The sequence below is a fragment of the Arvicola amphibius genome, chromosome 14, assembly GCF_903992535.2.
Source record: "Arvicola amphibius chromosome 14, mArvAmp1.2, whole genome shotgun sequence".
NCBI classification, from domain to species: Eukaryota; Metazoa; Chordata; class Mammalia; order Rodentia; family Cricetidae; genus Arvicola; species Arvicola amphibius.
Window position 1 is genome coordinate 34,853,056 of NC_052060.1, and position 21,389 is coordinate 34,874,444.

The 21,389-nt window shown below is 40.2% G+C and overlaps 1 protein-coding gene across 2 annotated transcripts in view; it reads left to right on the forward strand.

The window, feature by feature from the left end:
• Nucleotides 1-21,389, forward strand: part of Camk2d (calcium/calmodulin dependent protein kinase II delta) — a 253,170-nt gene that overhangs the window by 150,239 nt on the left and 81,542 nt on the right. For both annotated transcript variants that reach the window (XM_038311055.2, XM_038311054.2), the window contains exon 5: nt 21,304-21,369. In XM_038311055.2, the coding sequence (XP_038166983.1) occupies nt 21,304-21,369 (66 nt within the window). The remainder of the gene's footprint in view (nt 1-21,303; nt 21,370-21,389) is intronic.

Consider the following 21,389-nt stretch of genomic DNA (forward strand, 5'->3'; position numbering starts at 1 on the left):
ATTCTGTCTTAAAGGTGCAAAGAGTGATATTTTAAATATGTGTCCTTAAAAATGTTAAGTTATGAGTTTTCTGACTTGGTCCCCTGACTGCACAACTACATGTTTTTCATAATTCATAGAAATATACCCTGAAGAGACCATGCAAATTGTTTCTTAACAAATGAAGGTGAAAAGAAAGTGTGCAAAAGAAAAATCAATATGAGCCAGAAGCATGGGTCTTCAGTTAAACACTTTTATTTACTTTATGACTTCTAAACAAATTTTCTTCTTCCCATCATGTTCTAACTCACTCTGAACGTCACATGATTCCAACCTCTAGACAGTTTCCTGGATCAAATGGGGAAAGCTTCCTGGCCAACCTCAGTTAGAACTAAGCCACAGACTTAATATTGCAAGAGCTTACAGACTTGGGAACAGAGAGAAAAATGTATCCATGTCCACAATGGCTGAAATGGAAGCTGCAGGAAAGGGTTATGCAAAAGAAGCCATGGGGAAATGAGGGCATGGGACCAGGTCTTCTGGACAGCTGAGCAAACCCATGCATTTTCATGTAAAAAAGAAGGGAGTGGTATGGTCTTATCACTTCCCATGTTCTCAGAACCTGAGCTAAACTTGGAACTGAATTCTCCGACTCGCCCTTATGAACCCACCTTTACTGCTTTTTATAGCTGGTGTGAGTTCCAGTTTTCATGTTAAGAGCAAAAAAAGATTTTTTTTTTACATTTTCTTCTAAATACTAATTTCTCAATAATTGGCGTTTGATATTTTAAATCAAAATTTATAGGCTTTATTAGTTACTTTTCTGTTGCTGTGATAAAATACCCTGACCAAGACAATTGATAGAAAGAGGGGTTTATTTGGGCTCAAGGCTCCAGAGGGACAGGCGTCCATCACCATTACTGCAGGGAAGCCTGGCAGCAGAAAGGCAATGGCCGCGAGAGGAGCAAGCTGAGAACTCACTTCTTGAACCACCACTACAAGTTTGTCCAGAGTCTTTAAACTCTCAGTGTCCACCTCCAGGGATGCACTTGATCCGGCAAGGCCACACCTCTGAAATCTCCCAAACAGCACCATCAACCAAAGACCAAGTATTTAAATGCCCAAAACTATGAGGGACGTCACATTCAAACTACCACATAGGCCAATATTCTCTCTCTTTTTCTCTCTCTCTTTTTGGTTAATATCAGCCTTTCTATTCCTAAACTACAAGGCAATAACTGTGGAAAGAATAGACACTCACAGAAAACAAAGTGATTTTTTTCAACTCTGTTTTCACATGGAATGTACTTTAGTGGTAATGATATGTCCAAGTAAACAGTTGTTCTTTGATGTGGGATGTCATTTTGTAAACTGTGAATGTTTTATTACCATTGGTTAATAAAAAAGCTGCTTTGGCCTTTTGGTAATGCAGAATATAGCTAAGCAGGAAATCCAAACACAGGGAGAAAGAAGGTGGAGTCAGAGAGAGACACCAGCAATGGCCAGAGAAGCAAGATGTGAGGTAACGAGCCATGAGCCTCATGGTAAAATACAGAATAATAGAAATGTGTGAATTTAAGTTGTAAGAGCTAGTTAATAACCCTGATGAGTTCATAGGCCAAACAGTTTGTAATTAATATTAAGCCTCGAAGTGGTTATTCAGGAACTGATGGATGGGACAGAAACCTCCAGTGATAGTTATTGGTCCTTTTTAATTTTGGTATCCACAAGCCTGACACTCAATATAATGATGTCAAGTTAAATGGTTGGAGTATATCAACCAAAGCAGATTTGTTACGTGGAGTTATGATAACTATAACAAATATTCACTGAGCACCTATTGAGGACCTTGTGCTGTTTATATTCTAATTTAATCTTCCATCATCAGTATTTGGTACCCTTCTGCCACAGAGTTGGACTCTGAAGCTCAGAGAGTCTAAGTCACAGCTACGCGGCTAAGTGACAGAGCCGCGATTCTTCTCCTAGCTGATAAGTTTTAAGTTAGCATTCTAACCAACTTCACAAGTTACAGTAAAAACATTAGAGTGTGGGGCGAGGGAGAATAAAAATGTGGCAGTCGGAGGCCAACTTGTTTGAATCAGTTCTCTCTCCTTGCACCATGTGAGTTCTAGGACTTGGTCTCAGGCCTATTACCTGAGCCTGACCAGCCCAGTTTTAACCAATTTCAAATTTTACCCAGAGTTTGAGACATATAAAAAAAAACATTGACATGTTTAAAGTATCATGAATGATAAAGTTAACACTTGGAATTCTCCCACGGGCACCGGAGAAGTTTCCCTCACTAACAGATCAGTAGATATGAGATCTAGCAATCTCACTGGTGTGTCTTGGCGTTGGTCAACCTTCTTCACAGTTTCAATGTCAGTACTTCCGGCTGTGTATCATCAGCTGAGAAACACATACAGATGCTGCTAATGTTTATACCCGGCAAGCCCTAGTAACACAGGCTGGAAAGGGTGAAACTGTGTCCCAACCCAGGGAGAACGGATAAACAATCAGTAAATAGCCAAAGGAATCCACAGAAAAAATTTTGGTATAGTGTGATTAATACACCAGAGCGATCCAGAGGGTGATGGCACGTTGATGGATGACTTAAAGGGGTACCGGGGTTTGGTCAGCATGGGACATTAGGAGCGCAGGCCTTCATACTGAGCTCTGTCCCTCAACATTCCCCCAGGGTGAGCAACAGTTGCATCCCTAAGAGTGGCCTAAGTGAGGGTCATAGGAAAGGACAGAGTAGAGGACCGAGATATAAAACTCTGTGAAGTAGTCATGAGGCAGAATGCTAAAGGCCTCAAAGGCCAGGAAAGTCAATTTAAGGTTATCCTGTGTGCTGTGGGAAGCCATGGGCAGGCTTTTAAAATGGGAAAGGAAATAATCCGATTTCATTTCTGCAAAGCTCTTTCTTGTGGCGGTGTGGCAAAGGGATTACAGGAGCCCGAAATAGAATGCGGAGGGGAGGGTATTGCCGAAGTCAAAACAAACAAAAATTTAAAAAAATGAATGCAATTCAGACATAAGACGAGGGGCAGAAAAGACTAAAACTTTGCTTTTTATCTTAAAGATAAACCAGACTTTAAAAAAATGCTCAGACTCTATGTGCATAACATAGACACTACGGAAGTTGTACACCCAGAGCTTTGGAACAGAAGAGGGACTTAAAACAGGCTCTCCCAATCCTGGATCAGAACTACCTGAGCTGACCCTCGTGATGGCGGCATCAGCTACATTTTCCTCAGAGGGGAAAAAGGCTGAATCTTTCCTCAACCACATCAGCTACCCTTCTCCAGCTTAGATCTATTCTCTCATGGAACTAATGATAACATGGGAAAGAAAAATGTCACACCTCTGAATAACAAAGAAAATGAAAACATATTTTACAACGAGGAAAGCAGGTTGAATTTCTAGTGATCATTCAGTGTGTCAAAAAATACACACACGTCTTCTAAAGACCCCGGGCTCGTTGAAGCCTCTGATGAACTGGTCACCATTCTGCTGAAAGCCACTCAGAAACGACACTTATAAAGTCTTCAGGGTTGAGGGAAGCTCTTCTGTAGTGACACAGACTTCAAGTTAAGGTGGCTTTCTTATCCTCTAGCATCCTTATCCTGTTTATCGTCATTCACTCTGTGTCATAACTTCTGAGTGAAAAGCATTCCTGATTTTGACAGCCATAAAATAGAGGCATTGCACCACATTTTGAATGAGTGTTTTAGAATCTGTGATGCATTTGTAGAGTGTGGCTGCAGTCCGATTCCAGTCCCCAACCCTATACTCAATGTGCTTGCTGTCCTGTACACTCTGGTGTGGGCTACGCCTATTTCTAGTCAGAGCGTTCATGGTACCATACTTGCTGTCTGAGTAAAGACTCATCACATTCTCTGTGTTAAAGCAAGGCTTTTGATGACTCTTTTTGTTGTTATTTTGATTTTATTTTATGTGCATTATGTGTGTCTGTGCCCCTTGGGTATGTCTGGTGCCTGTGGAGGCCAGAAGAGGGCATCAGATCCCCTGGAACTGGAGTTACAGAAGATGGTGAGTGACTATGTGGGTGCTGGGAATCTAGCTCAGGATCTGTGAAAGGACAACCAGTGCTCTTCACTCATGGGCCATCCCCAATCCTTGGAGACTCTGGAATTATCTTAGGTGTTCTTTAGATGTTTAACCGATCATTCATCAATATCATTTATGTCCTGGCAACACTTAAGCATGCATGGGCAGCCCATTTACAGTTGTTCTCCAGTTGTTCCTATCCTGGGCAGTCCTAGATGATTGTGTTATTGTCATACCCAAGGTTCCACAGTCTTCCTTTATGGTGTCTATCCAGTGTTTTTTTGACCCTTCACATTATCCCTTGCACTCCTCCAAGCAGTACTATTTTCAGGTATCAGTTGTCATTCATTTTCATAACGTGACCGAAGTATCTCAAGCACTCTTCCTGTATCTTGTAGTTTACTTCCTTCTGTAGATGGAGATGTTTCTTAATGTCTTTGTTGCGCAGCCTGTCTCTCCTTGTGATGCCCAGAATCCTCCTGAGACATGCCGTCTCAAACACATTCAGGAGTGTTTCATTGCCCAGGTTTTGTTTGGAGTTGTAAAGAAGGCAGCTCAAGACACTTGTCTCACATACTTGTAATTTTGTTGTTGACATTATGTTTCTAGCGGATCAAATCTTTCCTAGTGCCTGGAATGAAGCTCTCCATGACTCTTGCATAATCTTAGTTGTTCTTTAGGTGTTTTAATTGCCTTTTTTCCTAATAACTAAATCTTTACCTTTTGAAGCATGAGTGAAAATCTTTTTTATAATATCCCATTTCACAGTATATTTTCTTTTCTTTTCTTTTATGTATTTATTTATTCGTTTTCTTTTTTTGAGACAGGGTTTCTCTGTATAATCTGGAACTAGCTTTTGTAGGCTAAGTTGACCTCCAACTGACAGAGATCCGCCTACCTCTGCCTCCCGAGTGCTGGGATTAAAGGCGTGCGCCACCACCACTCAGCTCTACTGTGAATTTTCTAGTCATTTTTAAAGTTAGAAACTGTCACATCCTTCATGTAACATAGGGGTCACGCTAGATGAATGTTAAAGAAATGAAGTTGTGAATAAGTATGAAGGTTAAAATCCCCCCCAAAGGAAAATATCAATACTGAAAGTCCCCATAGTTTCCCTTCCCATTTTAACCACTTTGTATTTGCATTGAACCTTCACGCCTTAAGCCAACCAACACTTACTGAGCAGCAACTGTGTCTCAGGTGGTTCGTTAATTTTGGAAGATACAAATGACAAATAAGACATGTCCCTGACCTGTTCTGTGGCAAGAGGTATATAAACACGTGGTCTCAATGTCCTGTGAAATTTAAGTCCAGGAAACACAAAAGGTTGTGAGCATCTGAGAAAGGAAGTTCCAGAGACTTTCTGGAGAAATCCCAGGCCAGGCTCTTCCTTAACAGATTGGCAGTAACATCATAATTAGGTTGTTTCAGCACTGCTAGCAGGAATTGCATTGAAAAGAAATACATGAAACTGGGCATGGGGACACATGACTGACATAAACATCCTACTGCAATTTCAGGACCAACCTGGTCTGCAAAACCAGCCCCTGTCCAAAGGAACAAGTAAATAGTTAGGTCATGAAGATTTAGTATGTTACAGTAATGACTTAAAATTCATACTGTGGGAAAGTGTTAGGCTTTTGAAAGGGAAGGCACTGATCTCTCTAAGCTGCACATGAAGCACATAAATGCAAATACACCTTATTCTATCACCGACTCAGGAATGAGTATACATGTAAATATTTTAAGCAGGAACATGACATGGTCCATTTGCCTTTTTGCAGTAGTAACATGGCAAATGACATAGACACGGAAAGAAAAAGGTGTTTTATAAATGACAGATAATACGTTCTTACTTATGTTTCCAATCATATATACTATCTTGTATATGAGCTAGCTTGTATATGGACTAGCTTGTATATGGACTAGCTTGTATTCTAATGCTTCCACTTATATTGTAAACACATCTTTTATGGTTGTAAATGTGTCCCATAATCAAGTTAGTGTCAGCATCATGTCTCATTGAGCTGTATCAAAATTACTAAATCAGTTTGCAATGATGAGTGCTTAGCTTACTTCTGTTCTTTCTCTATTAGAGATGAGGGTTGTTGTCCTACACTGTAGTCTGTCCCTGTGCTCGAATCAGGATTCCTCTACAGAAGCATTTTAGGAATTTGCAGAAGCATGTGAGGTTCCATCCTGTTTTACAGATTCTTGAGAGAATTGTTAAATACTGGGGTAAGGTCCTCCAATAGAGTCATAATCTGTACTGTTGTCTACTCACACTTTTTTTCCCCTCAAGAATTACTAATGTTAGAATTTCCTTATGAAAAGCATGAATCTTAATCCTGTGGACATGATTCTCACTGGGCTTCATAGAGCAATAGGTGAGGACAGACCCATTCCAGACTCAAGTAAAGTAGCTGCACACAGCTTGCAGGTTATCAAGTGGAGTAGAATTCTGCCACTTTTCTCCCCTTTAAAGATTTGTCCTTCCTTATCCAAGACTAAAGGTCTGTGGGATGGCGTTGTCATCTGTGCATCCATTATCCCGCCACCTTCAATTTGGGAACGTGGTCCAAACCTGAAGCATTTGGGACTTTGCTATATAAGGTTCTACCACATCCTCTCCCTGTATTGCTGGAGAGGGGAAGATGGGAAGAGTGATACAGGAAGAGCCAGGAGTGAGACACGGAAGAGCCTTCAGTGAAGTGAAAGCCCAAGCAGGAGCACTTCCACATGCGTGCATATCCCGATACAATGCTCGCCCTGCCAATTGATACCATGCAGTCTGATCTGAACTGCAGCAACTTTACATCTGCATTCCAGGAGTCAACTGCTATCCGTAATGGTGGCTAAAACGCTACGCTCATGGCGAAAGTGTGAATGCGTCTCATATTTGAACTCATCGCTGAGGGCTATGTTTTTTATGGTTGAGTGGTGACAAAACCACTAATTCTGTGCTGAGTGGATTAAGACATTGTGTAATAAGTTAAGAACACAGTCTGTTTTATGAAACAGTTATTTCCTAGCAGGGAGGCTTGTATATAAGTAATAATTATTCTCTCTCTCTCTCCCTCTCTCTCTCTCCCTCTCCCTCTCTCCCTCTCCCTCTCCCTCCCTCCCTCTCTCTCTCTCTCTCTCTCTCTCTCTCTCTCTCTCTCTCTCTCTCTCCCTCTCTCTCTCTCTCTCATACACACACACACACACAGAGACTTATGAACAAATTAGTTATTAAAATCGGGCACGTTTACACTTGCTGATCTTTATAAAAAACTTAGAGCACTCGACAGTCACATAGATCTTCATAAGTAGCAATTGAGCATAAAATCTGTTACTTCTTTCATGAGAACCTATGCTTGGGGGCATAGGAAGATGGTTCCATTAGTACAGTGAGTGAGAAAAGTTGGGTACAGTAGTGCATCTATATGAGCATGGGCAGAGAGAGAGAGAGAGAGAGAGAGAGAGAGAGAGAGAGAGAGAGAGAGAGAGAGAGAGAGAGAGAGAGAGAGGGATTGTGGTGCTCACTATCCAACCACTCTGGCTTCATTAACACCCTGACTCTGAAAATAATGCAGAGAGTGCTTGGGGAAGATACCCTGGGTCAAACTCTGACCTCCACATGCACACACAAGCACACTACATACAAAACATACACAGCCTCACACACAAATGCACAGGGAGCTCAGGTAAGAGAACTGGATAATTTGGAGACCCTTAAAGGGAACATATAATTTTTGATTGAAAAAATTTGCATACAATATTTTTTATCATGTTCCCCTCCCTTAGTTCCTCCCAGACACTCCTCATCTCTGTACCCATCCAGATTAATGTGTTATCTTTTCCTCTCCCCATCTCTCTCCTTCTCTACCTCTATCTGTCCCTTTAAGTCAACAAAAAAGCAAAACCAGTAACTTTTAAAGTGATAACGATTAGAAAGACTTCGCATATGGCAGGCTGACACTAAGCTATTTCTTAATGTAACTCTGGTAGATCTTTTAATTTCTAAAAGAGACTAAGCTCTCTGTTACATTTACTTTAGAAGAAGTAATGCTCCATTTTCTTAGATAAAATCCATATTTCAGAAACATAGATTTTCAGACCAACTTTCTCTCTTCTAATTAGGCTTGAAATAAAGTAGCATTAATACAATGCTTATTTTTCATTTTGAAATTCATTGAACTCTCTGTAACCAGTAAAAATCATGAAATTACTAGAGAAAATATGACTCTTTACCCTTATCAAGGAGCTATATGTGTGTGTGTGTGTGTATTTGCACACAAATGTGTGTGCAATAGACCATGTAACTTTTACTTTTAGTAACTTTCCAGACAGACAACCGGAATGTCCCTGAAAACAACCAATCTATTATCTGAGCACACTCAAGCTGCAGCACAGGAAATTTGTGGCTATAAAGATGTCAATCCTAGAAAGAGTTATTAAGTCACTAATTTGTTATTGAGTAAATCAAAAGCTCGGAAATAAAACAAGTGTTCCTCTTGATTGATATTTAAAGATGAAATTGCTCCCCAGGCATCCCTGCAGGAAGCATTATCCCTGTACTTCTATGTGAGAATTAATCTGTCAATGTCTTGGTCGATTTAAGCTTTTATTCACATAAATGAGGAAACATGATACCAAAAATGAGCTTTCTGTTCTTACACACCAGAAAGATTGTTGATAGAAAGTAGGAAGCCGAAAGCATTTGGGAGAAAATAGTTTCTAGAATGTTGTTCAGTAGTAAGACCTCAGAGACTCTGATTTCCAATCATTTTGTTCCTTTTTTTCCCATGTCCTTCTCCATCTGTTTCTGCCCACGCAGCTATTCATGTCACCCTGGAACAGAACCTTCTTGAGGGAGACTCTGATCCCCGTGGAGTACTTCCTTGTTTCTTAGTCTTTGTGACTTTATCACACCCCTGGGTTGTTTGTTTTGATTTTGTTTCTTTTGTTTGTTTTTTGGTTTATTCCATGATTAGTATAATTTTAAGAAGGTGATGTTCTCAAACCCTCTGTGTCATATTCAAAATGGTGGGAGTAACAAGGATTCTTCCCAGTCTGAGGTTAAGTGACCAAAAGGAACAGGAGATGGGCCTTGCTGGCTGATTGGCTGCCCCCTTAGGACAGTGTACCAGGTGTTCCTCAGCCTGTCGATGCTGGGAGAACTACAAGAGAGTCATTGGTGTTCATTTTCCTTATCTATCATGCCAAAAGGATGAGTGTCAGGTGAGACACACTTGCTTACAGGTGTGTATACGAATATCTAACTTAAGATTTGCTAGGCCTTAAGGATTCTGACTTCAGAAACAGACCTGTGCTTTAAATAATGTTCCTAAGACACATTTGCAGTTGATATTTCTCTCAGCCTTCTTGTGTTTTGTAATAGAATTCATAACCCAGTTCTCTATGCCCATCCATTAGCATGGCCAAACTCATATTTATCTAGAAGCTTTGACAGTAATAAGAATTAGTGTAAAAATTACTACTTTACAAATAAGATTTGAGTATGTGTGTATATGTTTCACAGTAAATTACCAAAAATACTGATATTAGTAAATATTAGTGAATCTATATATAAAAACAGTGTGTTATAAATATATAAAGAATAGCAAACTGAATAGTATGTGCAGTTGACTTGGGTAAATGAAGTAGGAAGTTGTGACTATAAAAGTTCAGCTTGTCTTTATAGATCATCTAGATTAAAAACCAGTAAAGTCATCATCTCTGCCTTCTCCCCTTCCTCTTTATTTTTGTGATATGTGTTGGGTGTGTGTGGTATTTGCATGTATGTGGTGTTTGCATGCTCACATGTGCATGCTCACCCATGCTGGTATTTGAAGGTCAAAGGTTGATGTTGGCTTTTTTCCTCAATGTCTTTTTCACCTTATTTCTTGAGACAGGCTTTCTCAATGGACTTAGTGCTGGGAGTTCACTATTTTGTCTAGACTGGACAGCATGCAAGTCACAGAGATCCTCCTGCCTCTACCCCTCAGTTCTGGGGTTACACATGCATATTCCATGTCTGACTTTCTTTCTGTGGGTGCTGGGGATTCACACTCAAGTCCTCATGCTTGTTCGGCAAGTCCTTTACCAGTCAACCATCTTCCCCAGCTCGGTTCTTTCTCATATTGTCTCACCTTATTTTAATGGAAGATCATTGATGTGCAATTTAGAGCCGAGACTGTACCACACTCCTCAGGCAGATCCTTCACCTGGTCAGGAGTGTCTCCCTCCTTTTAGTGTGAGAGCGGCTTTCACTTCAGGACTAGACATCCGAAGGACCCATGGGAGCTTGGTGCCCTGGATAGACTGTCAGTGTTTATTGATGTGGTTTTTATATTTTACATCATAACACACGTGTTCTCATATCAACTGTTGGGTCTTCCTGCAAAATGTTGTGTGTTTTTGTATCGCTTCATCCATGTTCATGAGTCCAGCAGGATTTGGATAAGTTGAGCTAAGAGGATGAAATATAGTTATAACTCACAGGGTCCCTAGGAGGTAATATCTGAATAGATTGTCAAAAGAGGACGTGCTACATTCTGAGAAAACATGGTCTACTTAGTCTTCAATGCATAACAGCTCTAAATTCAATACTAAGATTTCTATGAAGATTTGTGAAAGCGTCTGTGAATGACTCACACCGTACAGACGCTTCCCCTACACCACAGAAATGCCTCCGCTTGTTGCTGTTGTGGTGGTTGTGTTTTTCCATAAGTGTCTTATCCTTATGCTTGTGCACCAATCATGTTATTGACTGATCCGCTCCCTAGCTTAAACTAAGAGCACTAATTTTCAAATTCTGTGTTCCCAGAGAAAGAACACTTTGGCTGCTTCCGTGAGCATCCTTGGGCTCATCAAAAAATTCCGGGGCAGGGCTAGAGTTATATATTGATGAGCTGGGGACACAGAACTAAATTATTCTTGGAGCTATTTTTCTTTTTAATTTGTGTGTCACTCATTTGGAAGTGCGAGAACAACTTCTGAAAGATGGTGCTCCCTAGCATGTGGGCTCCAGGCATTGAACTCAGACCATCAGTTTTGATAGTAAATGTAGGCATTCATCAGCTGTGCCATCCCACTGGCCCACTAGTGGAACTCAATGAAAAGTGGATGGAGTTGTGTGTTAGCCTATTTGCTGATTCTGTTCCATGAGAAATGGTTCTTGGTAAGGCCTGGCTTAGAGGGCCTGTGCCTTAATTACATCATGTCTGCTGTGATTCTTAGTCTGACTCAGCAGACTAAGATCTTTGTACCATACAATGATCAGTAAAAATGTAGTTGGGTTATTAAAGAACACCTGTGGCCTTTTTAAAAAGGTTTATTTTATTAGTGTTAATTATGCATACGTGTGTCTGTGTGGGAGCATGTATACCTGAATGCAGATGCCCTCAGAGGCTGGAGAAATCAGTGTCCCTGGAGCTACAGTTAGAGATGGCCATGAGAGAGCATAGGCTCTGGGACCTGAACTCAGGTCCTCTGCTAGATTAATATGCGTTCTTGACCTCTGAACCATGTCTCCATGCTGTCTCTGTGGCCTTCTTGATTTTCATCACCCTATTTAACGTCCATCATGAGCATTTATCTGGACACCCTCTGGTAACCTACTACCTCTGAGGTATCGTAGAATGCTGGGTATTCAAATATTAAATAACTTAGCTGATCTTAGCTGGAGAAGGTATTGGCTATGAAGCTAGAGCTACATGTTCAATACCTTCCCACTTGGCTTGTGTGGTACTCACACACCTACTCCTGCAGCTAATATAGTATAGGCTGGCACATTTGATTCTGGCCTTAGCTAGTGATATTGCATGATACATGTGGAAATTCTGATTGTTGACCCAGAATGTTGAAATTTTCTAAACACACGAAATAGGCCAAGTTTCAAAGAGTCATTGAGTATAAAAATTTTCTCACTTTCTGTATTGGGTCATATTAAAAGAGACATGGCTTCCATTCATTAAGAAATTAAATATAAGCAGCCGGTTTTCTTCCCACCATCATAGAACATGTTTGGTTTTTTTTTTTTTCACCTCAATCTCTAATCTAAGGATGTATCCTTTATTTGATACAATTTTTGGTATGGGTGACCCTGTCAGGTCCCACAGTGGATTGGAGGCCGTGTCTGGTGGACAGTTTTATTTAGTGGGTATTGAGAGGGCATGGGAGGATAGGGGATATGGGGGGAAGAGAGAGAGAGAGAGACAGAGACAGAGACAGAGAGAGAAACAGAGAGAGAGAGAGAGAGGAAAGAGGAAAGAAGGGGGGAAAGAGGGAGGCAGAGGCTATCTCTTCAGAAGAATGGACAGAGAAATAAAGAGAAAGGAAGAGAGGCAGGATCAGCTTGCCTTGGCAGGAAGTGGGAGATTTTGAGTAGACACAGCTTGTCTTGTAGTCTTGTAAAGGGACAGGGTACCCAGGTGACAGGACAGGCCAGCATAATTATAATTATAACATTCCCATCTCTTTCTTGTGATAAAAAGGCAAGGAGCTAAGCATGGCAGATTAAGGAGATAAGGGCATCAAGTTCTCGAGACTGCTTCCTGCTGACTTGTAGGCATCAAATTCTTGGGGGGACCTGAGAAAGCTGGGATGCTGGTCATGTTCTGGGATATCTGGTTGCTTCACTCCTGTCCAGGATTTGTGCTGTGGAACTTTCCAGTGTCTGTTGGCAGAGCAGAGGACAAGGTTAAGGTTAGGGAGAAAACAAGTTTTCCTTAGGTCTTGGTAATTGAAGAGGAGGGTGTCAGAACCATGGAATTGAGAGAGGGATGAGCTGTTTAAGGTGAATCCTTTAACTATAAGATAATCCTTATCTCCTTAATCTGCCATGCTTAGCTCCTTGCCTTTTTATCACAAGAAAAAGATGGAAATGTTATAATTATAATTATGCTGGCCTGGCCTGTCAGCTGGGTACCCTGTCCCTTTACAAGACAAAAATTCTTTGAGTTTGTGAAAACATAAGTTTTAGACACATGCATTGTATCTATAGCAGCCAAAATGACTGTGACAGATATTTTTGCACAATGAAAAGTATCTTTAGAAAATGACGAAGGATAATTTAAAGTCTTGATCTTGTAGTAGTAGTAGTACTCTGCCAGACTTAGATTAACTACTCATCAGTATTTTATTGATGTTAAGACTATGAATGGCATCATAATGAGAGAGAAATGTGGTAACTTGCATTTGTCAGACCTTTATAACTTGCAGGTACACACCTTAATAACTTGCATTTGTATACATTAAAACACCTTCTTGTTTTGAGCATCTTAAAACACCTTTTATTGAAACATGGTAAGAAGTTATGCTAAACTCTGTTTCGTGATGTTGTCCTTCTTAAAAATGGCAAGACCTCTCAGCTGTCAAACTGCATCAGAGATCTTTAAGAAGGATAAAATTCTACTTGAGTTTTTAATTTAAAAAATGACAGAGAACTCACTCAGTTGGCTACCTAGAGCTACTCCTGAGGGTCCTCCATGGTTGTTGCGGCAGGGGCCTTAGTACTACAATTGCTTTTGGCTGTTAGTGGTGGGCCTGCCAGGCTTCAGAAGATCCTGTGGGTTAGAAATCAGTAGGAAGACAAGCCTACCTTGCACTGAGCAGCCAGGCAGTCTGTTCCACTTCTCCTTTGTCCACTGGATATCTTTAGCAGTTTGGATGAAAGGCTGTTCAGTGGTTAGTGCTTTCACTTGCTGAAGCAAATTGTGGATGGATGTTGTTCTGTGCCCATCTGTCTTCTGTCTTCTTTGGAGGAAATGGGGTGCTGCTGCTAGGAGCCAACCTGTCTCTCTGTTATAAAAAGTCTTTCAATGATTAAACATTGAAATGTCATATTCCCCAGATCTCTGAGCACTTGAGGGCTGTTTATCAGGTAAATATAAGTTATGACTACGGTATAGGATCTGCCTGGAGAGCTGGGTTCAAGCTTGACTGTACGGGTTTTTAACATAACAGGTGAGATTTATAGTTGTGCAGGACAAAGAAGAAAAAGCTGTTTGCAATAGAAGTGTAACAATAGAACTGACAATAGAGAAGAACAGCTTACAGGAAAGGCTGTAGGTTCATTGCAGGTTGGGGAGAGCAGGTTCACTGCAGAGGTGGGTCTCTGCATGTATTGGATGCCTTAGCGGGCCCTGCCAAGGCAGACCATTATGCAAAGACACCGTATGTAAAAGAGCATAAAGGTAATTTTTAACAGCAGAGCTGATGACTTAAAGGTAGCTGGTGGCTGGTCATGTAGATGTAGCTAAGGGGCAGATAAACCACTACAGGAGTGTAGTTGCCTGTTAGCAGGTAAGCTGGCTGCAGGCATCCTTTGGCTAGGGGCAGAAACTCACAAGTCTGTGGCTCCTTCCTTTCTTAAACTCAAACAAAATAGTGGCAGTTGCCCCTAACAAAGATGGTGGTGAGGTCACATGGCCCAAGGCATGGAGGAACTACGGGAATTGTTACCACTAATAAAGATAGCAGCAGTCACGTTATGGAAAGCACAGAAAAACCGCAGGGATTTTAAACAGATAGAAATAACAAGAGAGACATATATGACACATAGAACATACATTTAAAACAGAGTCACATCCATGTGGCCACACCATTCACACATTCTTCTATACATGAAGTAGACAGGAAACTTTCAAGTGCCATCAGCCCCAGTGGGGTGGGAACAAGGACCCACTCTCTGGGCTAGATGGTGCTGTAGCAGCGGTTGTAGAGGCAGGATAGGAGAGAGAGGAACAGGAGAGGGAAAAGGAGCCTTTACAGGTTGCGGGGGGGGGGTGAGTATCCTGCCCCAGACAGGCTCAGTATGCTGGATTTTGCACTGGGGATGAAAGGCAGACACTGGCAGAAGGCAAGGTGCCCATCAGCTGACAAGGTGCTATGGCTATTTGGCTTTGATTTTTTTTGAGGGGTTGGAGTGGCACAGTTTTCCATGATTCCAGTAGAAGGTCTTAATCCAGTAGTGTTGGCATCCCAGAGACTAAAGGGAAGACTGGACATGATTGGCACAAACTGCCCAGGTGGATCCTCAATTATGGAACATGGCCAGGGAAGGGGGAGGATCTTACAGCCAGTGTGGTGTGGAGTAGCAGGATCCCAGTGTGTCTCAGCTTGTGGGTGGGAGGAAACAAGAGAGAGCCTGACTGAGTCACGCACTAATGTTATAATTTATGTTGTGGGTGTCCCTAGCGGGTCCCACAATAGATAAGAGATAGCAGCTGGTGGGCAGTTTTGTTTAGTAGGTATTGGGAGGGTGTGGGAGAGTAGGGGTTACGGGGATGGGAGAGAAAAAGAAAGAGAGAGTGAGTAGGAGGGGCAGAGAGGGGCTGTGGTGTGGGAGAGAAAAAGAGGGGGACAGGGAGAGAGAGGAAAGAGGAAGGAGGAAGAAGGGAGGCAGAGGCTTCCTCTTCAGAACAAGAATGGACACAGAGAGAAAAAGGTGATGCTTTAATCTTAGCACTTGGGAGGCAGAGGCAGGCAGATCTTTGTGAGTTCGAGACCAGCCTGGTCTACAAGAGCTAGTTCCAGGACAGGCTCCAAAGCTACAGAGAAATCTGTCATGAAAAAACAAAAAGAGATGAGAGGGGGGAGGGAAAAGGAGAGAGGAAGAGAGGCAAGATCAGCTTGCCTTGGACAGGGGTAGATTGGGAGTGGGTGGAGCTTATCTCTTTAAGGAACAGGGTACCCAGGTGGCAGGGCTGGTCAACATATTTATAATTATAGTAGTGTTGAATAGAACAAATAATTCCTGCATTTATAGTCAGACATGACTTGTTCATAGATGAACTTTGAGAGAAAACTCGAAATACTTGTCTGATTCTGGTTTATTTTGCTCAATATGGCCTCCAATTCTATCCATTTTCCTGCAAGTTACTTAATTCCATTTTTATTCATGACTGAATAATATTTGGTCATGTGTGCATGCCTGTGTGCACACACGCATGCGCGAGTGTGTGTGTGTGTGTTTCTCCATTATTCATCTCTTGACAGACATATAGGCTGATTCCATGTCTTATCTATTGTGAATATTGTAGCATTAAACAAGTTGTGTCTGTGATTTTTATTCTTTTGGGTATATACCTAAGAATGAGCTAGCTACATTATACAGTAGACTTGCTTTTCATTTTCTCAGGAACTTCCATACTCATCCACACAATTGCTGGACTAATTTACAATGTTCATTTTATAGTCCAAAATATTTCTTGAGAAGTACATTTACAAAGTATAATACATGGGACATGTGACAACTGCCTTCAAGTAGAAACTGGTTTGGAGCCACATACAATGGTTTTTATGATAGCCATTCTAACTAGAATGAGAGGGAATGTCAGTGGAGGTGTGGCTGTGCATGGGCACAGATGTGCAAGGGCGGGCCTGTATGCTTCTGACCAGAAGACAAACTCAAGTGGCCCAGTGAACAGCAAATAGGCCAGTGTCTCAAGTCCATCCTCTCTGGCCTGTCTCTGCCTCCCAAGTTCTGAGATTATAAGTGGGTTCTTAGGATGGAAATCTTTTCCACATATTTGCAAGACAAACACCTTATCAAGTGAGCCACGGGGCCAGCTCCCCCATCCTTCCCTGTAACTTTATTTGCATTTCCTTCATGGCTAAAGGTATTATTTCTTGAACACATTTATTGTCCATTTGTCCTTCTTTTGAGAATTCCCTGATCAACTCAGTTTTTCATTCATTGATTGAATTATTTGTGTCTTAGGTGTTTGATTTTACATATGCTGGATATTGATCCCTAGTCAGATGGATAGTTGATAGTTGCCACAAGTTTTCTCCCATTTGATCAGCTGCCTGTTCATTCTGGCACTTGTTTTCTTTGCTGTGTGGAAGGTTTGAAATTTCACAACCATCCCCGTTGTCAACTCTTGCTGTTATTATCTGAGGTTTTTGCCTCTTATTCTGAATGTTGTTGTCTATTCCTGTATATGAAAGTGTTGTTACTAATAGATTCAGAGTTTCAAGTCTAACGTTAAGGACTTTGATCCATTTTGTGTGAGTGGATTTTTATGCTGGTTAGGAGGTAGAGATCTCAACTTTCCAGTCTACTGAAGAGTCTTTCTCCTCTCTAATGAATGGTTTGAGTGCTCCCACCAACAGTTAGAAAACTGCAGCAATGCGGCTCATTTCTGAGCACTCTATTTCATTCATTTGATCTACTACCTGCCTTAACTTGTGCCAGTACCCTGATGTTTTCTACTATGACTCTGTAGTATAATTTTTAGTCTAGTATTATGATACTTCTCACATTGCTTCCCCCTCTTCAGGGTTATTTTTTTCTATTTGAGGTCTCTTGTGCTTCCTTGTGAATGTTGAGGTTATCTTGTCTCCTGCTGTAAAGAGTTTTGTAGAAATTCTGATTGCATTTAATCTATAGATCACTTTGAGTAATGAATGTAACTTTTTACACAACATTAATTATTCCAACCCACAAACATGGGATGTCGCTCCATCTTCTAGTGTCCTCTTCAATTGCTTTCTGAAGTGCTCTATAATGTTGTGTAGAAATCCTTCATCTCTTTGGTTGAATTTATTTCTAGATAAGTTTGGAATGTTTGTAGCTTTTGTTGTTTTCTATTTGAATTATCTTTTCAGAGAGTAAGGCTATTATGAATGGCATTCTTTTCTTGATTTCATTCTTACTATATTTATTATTGGCATGTAGAAAAAGTACTGGTTTCTGTCCACTGACTTTTTTTTATAATCTGCAACTTTCAGTAAATGTTTATTAAGCTACCTCTAAAGGCTAGCGAGACACTATGTACAATGCTGAATTTACCATGTCTCCTTTCCATGCTCTGCCTAAAAGATTCTTATTCCAATGTTTGACTGGACTTAGTCAACATCTTAGATCTTACCTTTCCTATTGAATCTCCTCAGACTTTGCTTCCTTTGCTCAGTGCTTCTTTGGAGGTTCTCGGGGGACCTTTGAGGTAACTGGGATTAGGTGGGATTAACACATTGGTTACTACATGATACTGTAGTGTTGCTGGCACTCAGTGTGGGGGCTGGGCTGACAGTCTTGCCATGTTGGGAACAGACACATGAAATAAACTCTCATCAGCTTTAGTCTGACCACTGACTGTTCTCCAACTCTATTCACAGTCCAATGGGCTGATCTCTTCCCTATGCATAACTGGACCCTGATGTTACTTCCTGTTTTTGAACTCTAGCTCAAGACTTCTGGCTTTCCCTCTACCACAATGGGAACCAGTTCTGATCTCCAACTCTGCTTTTTGGATCACTTTATCTTGTGGGACCCCACCTTGATCTGTACCAATATCTAATCTTGTTGTCAAAGCCATATTATTCATGAAATGTTATGTCAAAATAAAATTACTTCTGATGATTTCTAGGGCAATATATAGACTAGAAACAAAAGAAAAATTAATTCTGAATAGCATGAATCAAAATCACTATAAAAACACAAATAGCAAATATTTATCTTTTTTGTATACAGAACCTCCTATTTTGAGAAGTAAATTATCCTTTTTCTCTGTAAGTCTTCCTATTTTTAAGATTTATAAACAGTTATTAGTGATTCAAGCCTATAATTGATAAGCTTCAGATCATAGCAGAACTCTGGCATTATTTTATTCACAAATGTCTAATTGGTTAATTAATCTAGCAGTTTATTTATGGCACTGATTTAATTTGTGGCATTATGAAATCTTACATGTCTCCCTAAAAATTTTCAAAACTTCAATAGCTTAATTTAGTGCTTCATTAATCAGTGATGTGAGTATGACAACAGTTTCTCTTCAGGACAGGACACTTCATTATAACTCCCTTACTGTTTTGTCGATATCTGTCATGCATGATGCTGAAAGAATCATGTGGTTTCATTGACAGAAAAATATTTTAAGTAGTGCAAAGGAGTGTGGAAAGCTGAGAAAGAATGCTGTCCAAGATAGCTAACTCTAAGATCTAAACTCAAAAAGCTCAGCATCTGACAGAGGAGATAATAATAATAGCAGTGGAATGCACACATAGCATGGGCAGGGAGCTGCATTTGTATCTATATCCCAGCACCCCTCACAAACATTCTTCAGTTCTGAAAAAAACTCTAACTGCTTAAAGCTGTCACCAAAGATTACCAGGGTGTCAGCTCCTCTGACTCTTTAATATCCCCCCTTAAGTACAGATCCCTTAATAAATAAAATCCATTGCAAATACATAGCCAACCTTTAGTGTATAATGATGCCATTACCCCATTTCCTAAGCCCATGCAATGGACTGACTTACAGTTATTGGCACAGATAGTGTCCTTCTAACTCAGTTAGCTGATTTAATTATTATTCAAATAGTTTTTAATTAAACAGGCATTTTGTGTTAATTTTGAAGGGTACTAATGTAACAAATATTGGATAGATTTTATTAACAGAAACAAACGTTTCAGTTTGTTTGTGCTTCTTGTCTTTTATCTTTTCCTTTCTGAACCCAGGCCTCCACACATGCTGAGCATGTGTCTCACCACTGCGTTATACTACCACCTCCTAGATTTTCTAACGAGTGTTTAGTGAGCGCTTTAACCATCAAGTTGTAAGCATAGACAGAAAAATAGAAATAAAAGCACAATAATTATATTATCCTTGATCGTAATGCAGGAAGAAAGTTCACAAAGTCTTAATTTACAACAGTAAAAGATTTGCAAGAAGTGCTTTTGTGTCTGATCATTTTATATAAATTTTATCTATGGCACATTTTAATTGCATTATTAAAGATTCTAGCAGAGAGATAAATAAGTATGTTAGTGAATTAAATTACATGTACCATTGTTTCAAGGGGGAAAAAACAACGTATAAATTTACATAATCAATTTCCGTATACTTTTTCTGTGAAAATAGTGATCAAGAAAAAAAAATAGCACTCACATTACAAGACTTTTAAGAATTCAGAATGCTGTGAAGAGGGGAGAAAGTTACACAAGTGTTAGATACGCAGGCAGACTTTACTGCCCTGTCTTTACAGTATTGATGCTGCTACCCGGAGAGTACAGTCCTTCAGTTATGTCCCAGTCCAAGCAGGCAATGGAGAGAACAAAAGGAAGTGTATTATTAGGCTCTAAGATCATGCACACGACTTGATGCCCTCAGTCGATACCTTTCCAAAGGTTGTAAGCCCATGATTGACAGTGTCTTTACTGGAAAGGCTGTGCTGGGCAGTGGCTGGGAGCCGAGCTGTGCAGTATGTGATCTGTTCCATGCCGTATGCCCTGTAGTCACTGGCTTCTGTTTTATCAAGAATGAACCTGACTACCTCAATTGTGAAGCTTTATAAGCTAGCCTAAGGCTTTTCACACCTTGTGACACAGTCTGAAAAGATACCAGTTCCACAAATATTATTTACAGCAAGGTACCCCCAAACTGGAATCTTCTCTTCAAACCCAGACACAATGTAATAGAGGAAGGAGTCATGCATAAATATTATTAGAAGACCTGTCTCAACAGTAGTAAATGAATTCATATTGATATGAGATAATGCTTTTTCCTAGATAGATATCTTCACTGGTTTTTGCAAATAAGAATGATTTAGCCGATGGGCTTGGGAAGGCAACTTGCCTTGTCTTCTCCACACAATTTAAATGGGTGCCCTTTTACTGGTAAGAATTTTTCTTCTAGAATTTACCTGCAACATGAAAATATGTATGTGCACACATACACACATATGGTAATGTTTGTTGTATTAAACAGGGGAATCTATTTCTAATACTAAGAAATGACCTTGATTCAACATAATACTATAAGTACAGCTTATTTATCCATGTTTTATGATCCCATACTTATTAGAAAATTATTTCTTCGTGCATCTTTCCAAAGGGAAAATATAAGGATTAATTATACACCAAAAAACCCTAAAGAGATAACAATTGTGGCCTTCAGAGTTTCTTTTACCCTATGTAGCATCCATGTGTATATCTTTTTCTTCATAAAATGGTGCTAGGGTATGCCATATATTATTGATGGACCTCAAATGATATCTCTGAAACGAAAATGAAAAATTTCTTAGAAACCCTTTTATGTAGAAGATTTTGCTGTTTGTTTTTAGAAATAAACTCTAGACCTATTGATAACACAAGTCGGAGTACTAGGAAACTAAATACCATACTGTTTTAAAATAGTTTGGTTTAACTTAGTATTGAAAAATAATACATGGAAAAAATTCTGTATAAACATTAGAAACTTACTGATGCCCATTTCTTTTCTTCCTTTTATTTGAAATGTGTTCCTCTTGTTATCCCAGAGTGACTGGAGGTGAACTCTTTGAAGACATAGTGGCACGAGAGTACTACAGCGAAGCTGATGCCAGGTAAGTGGCTTGCTCTGAGC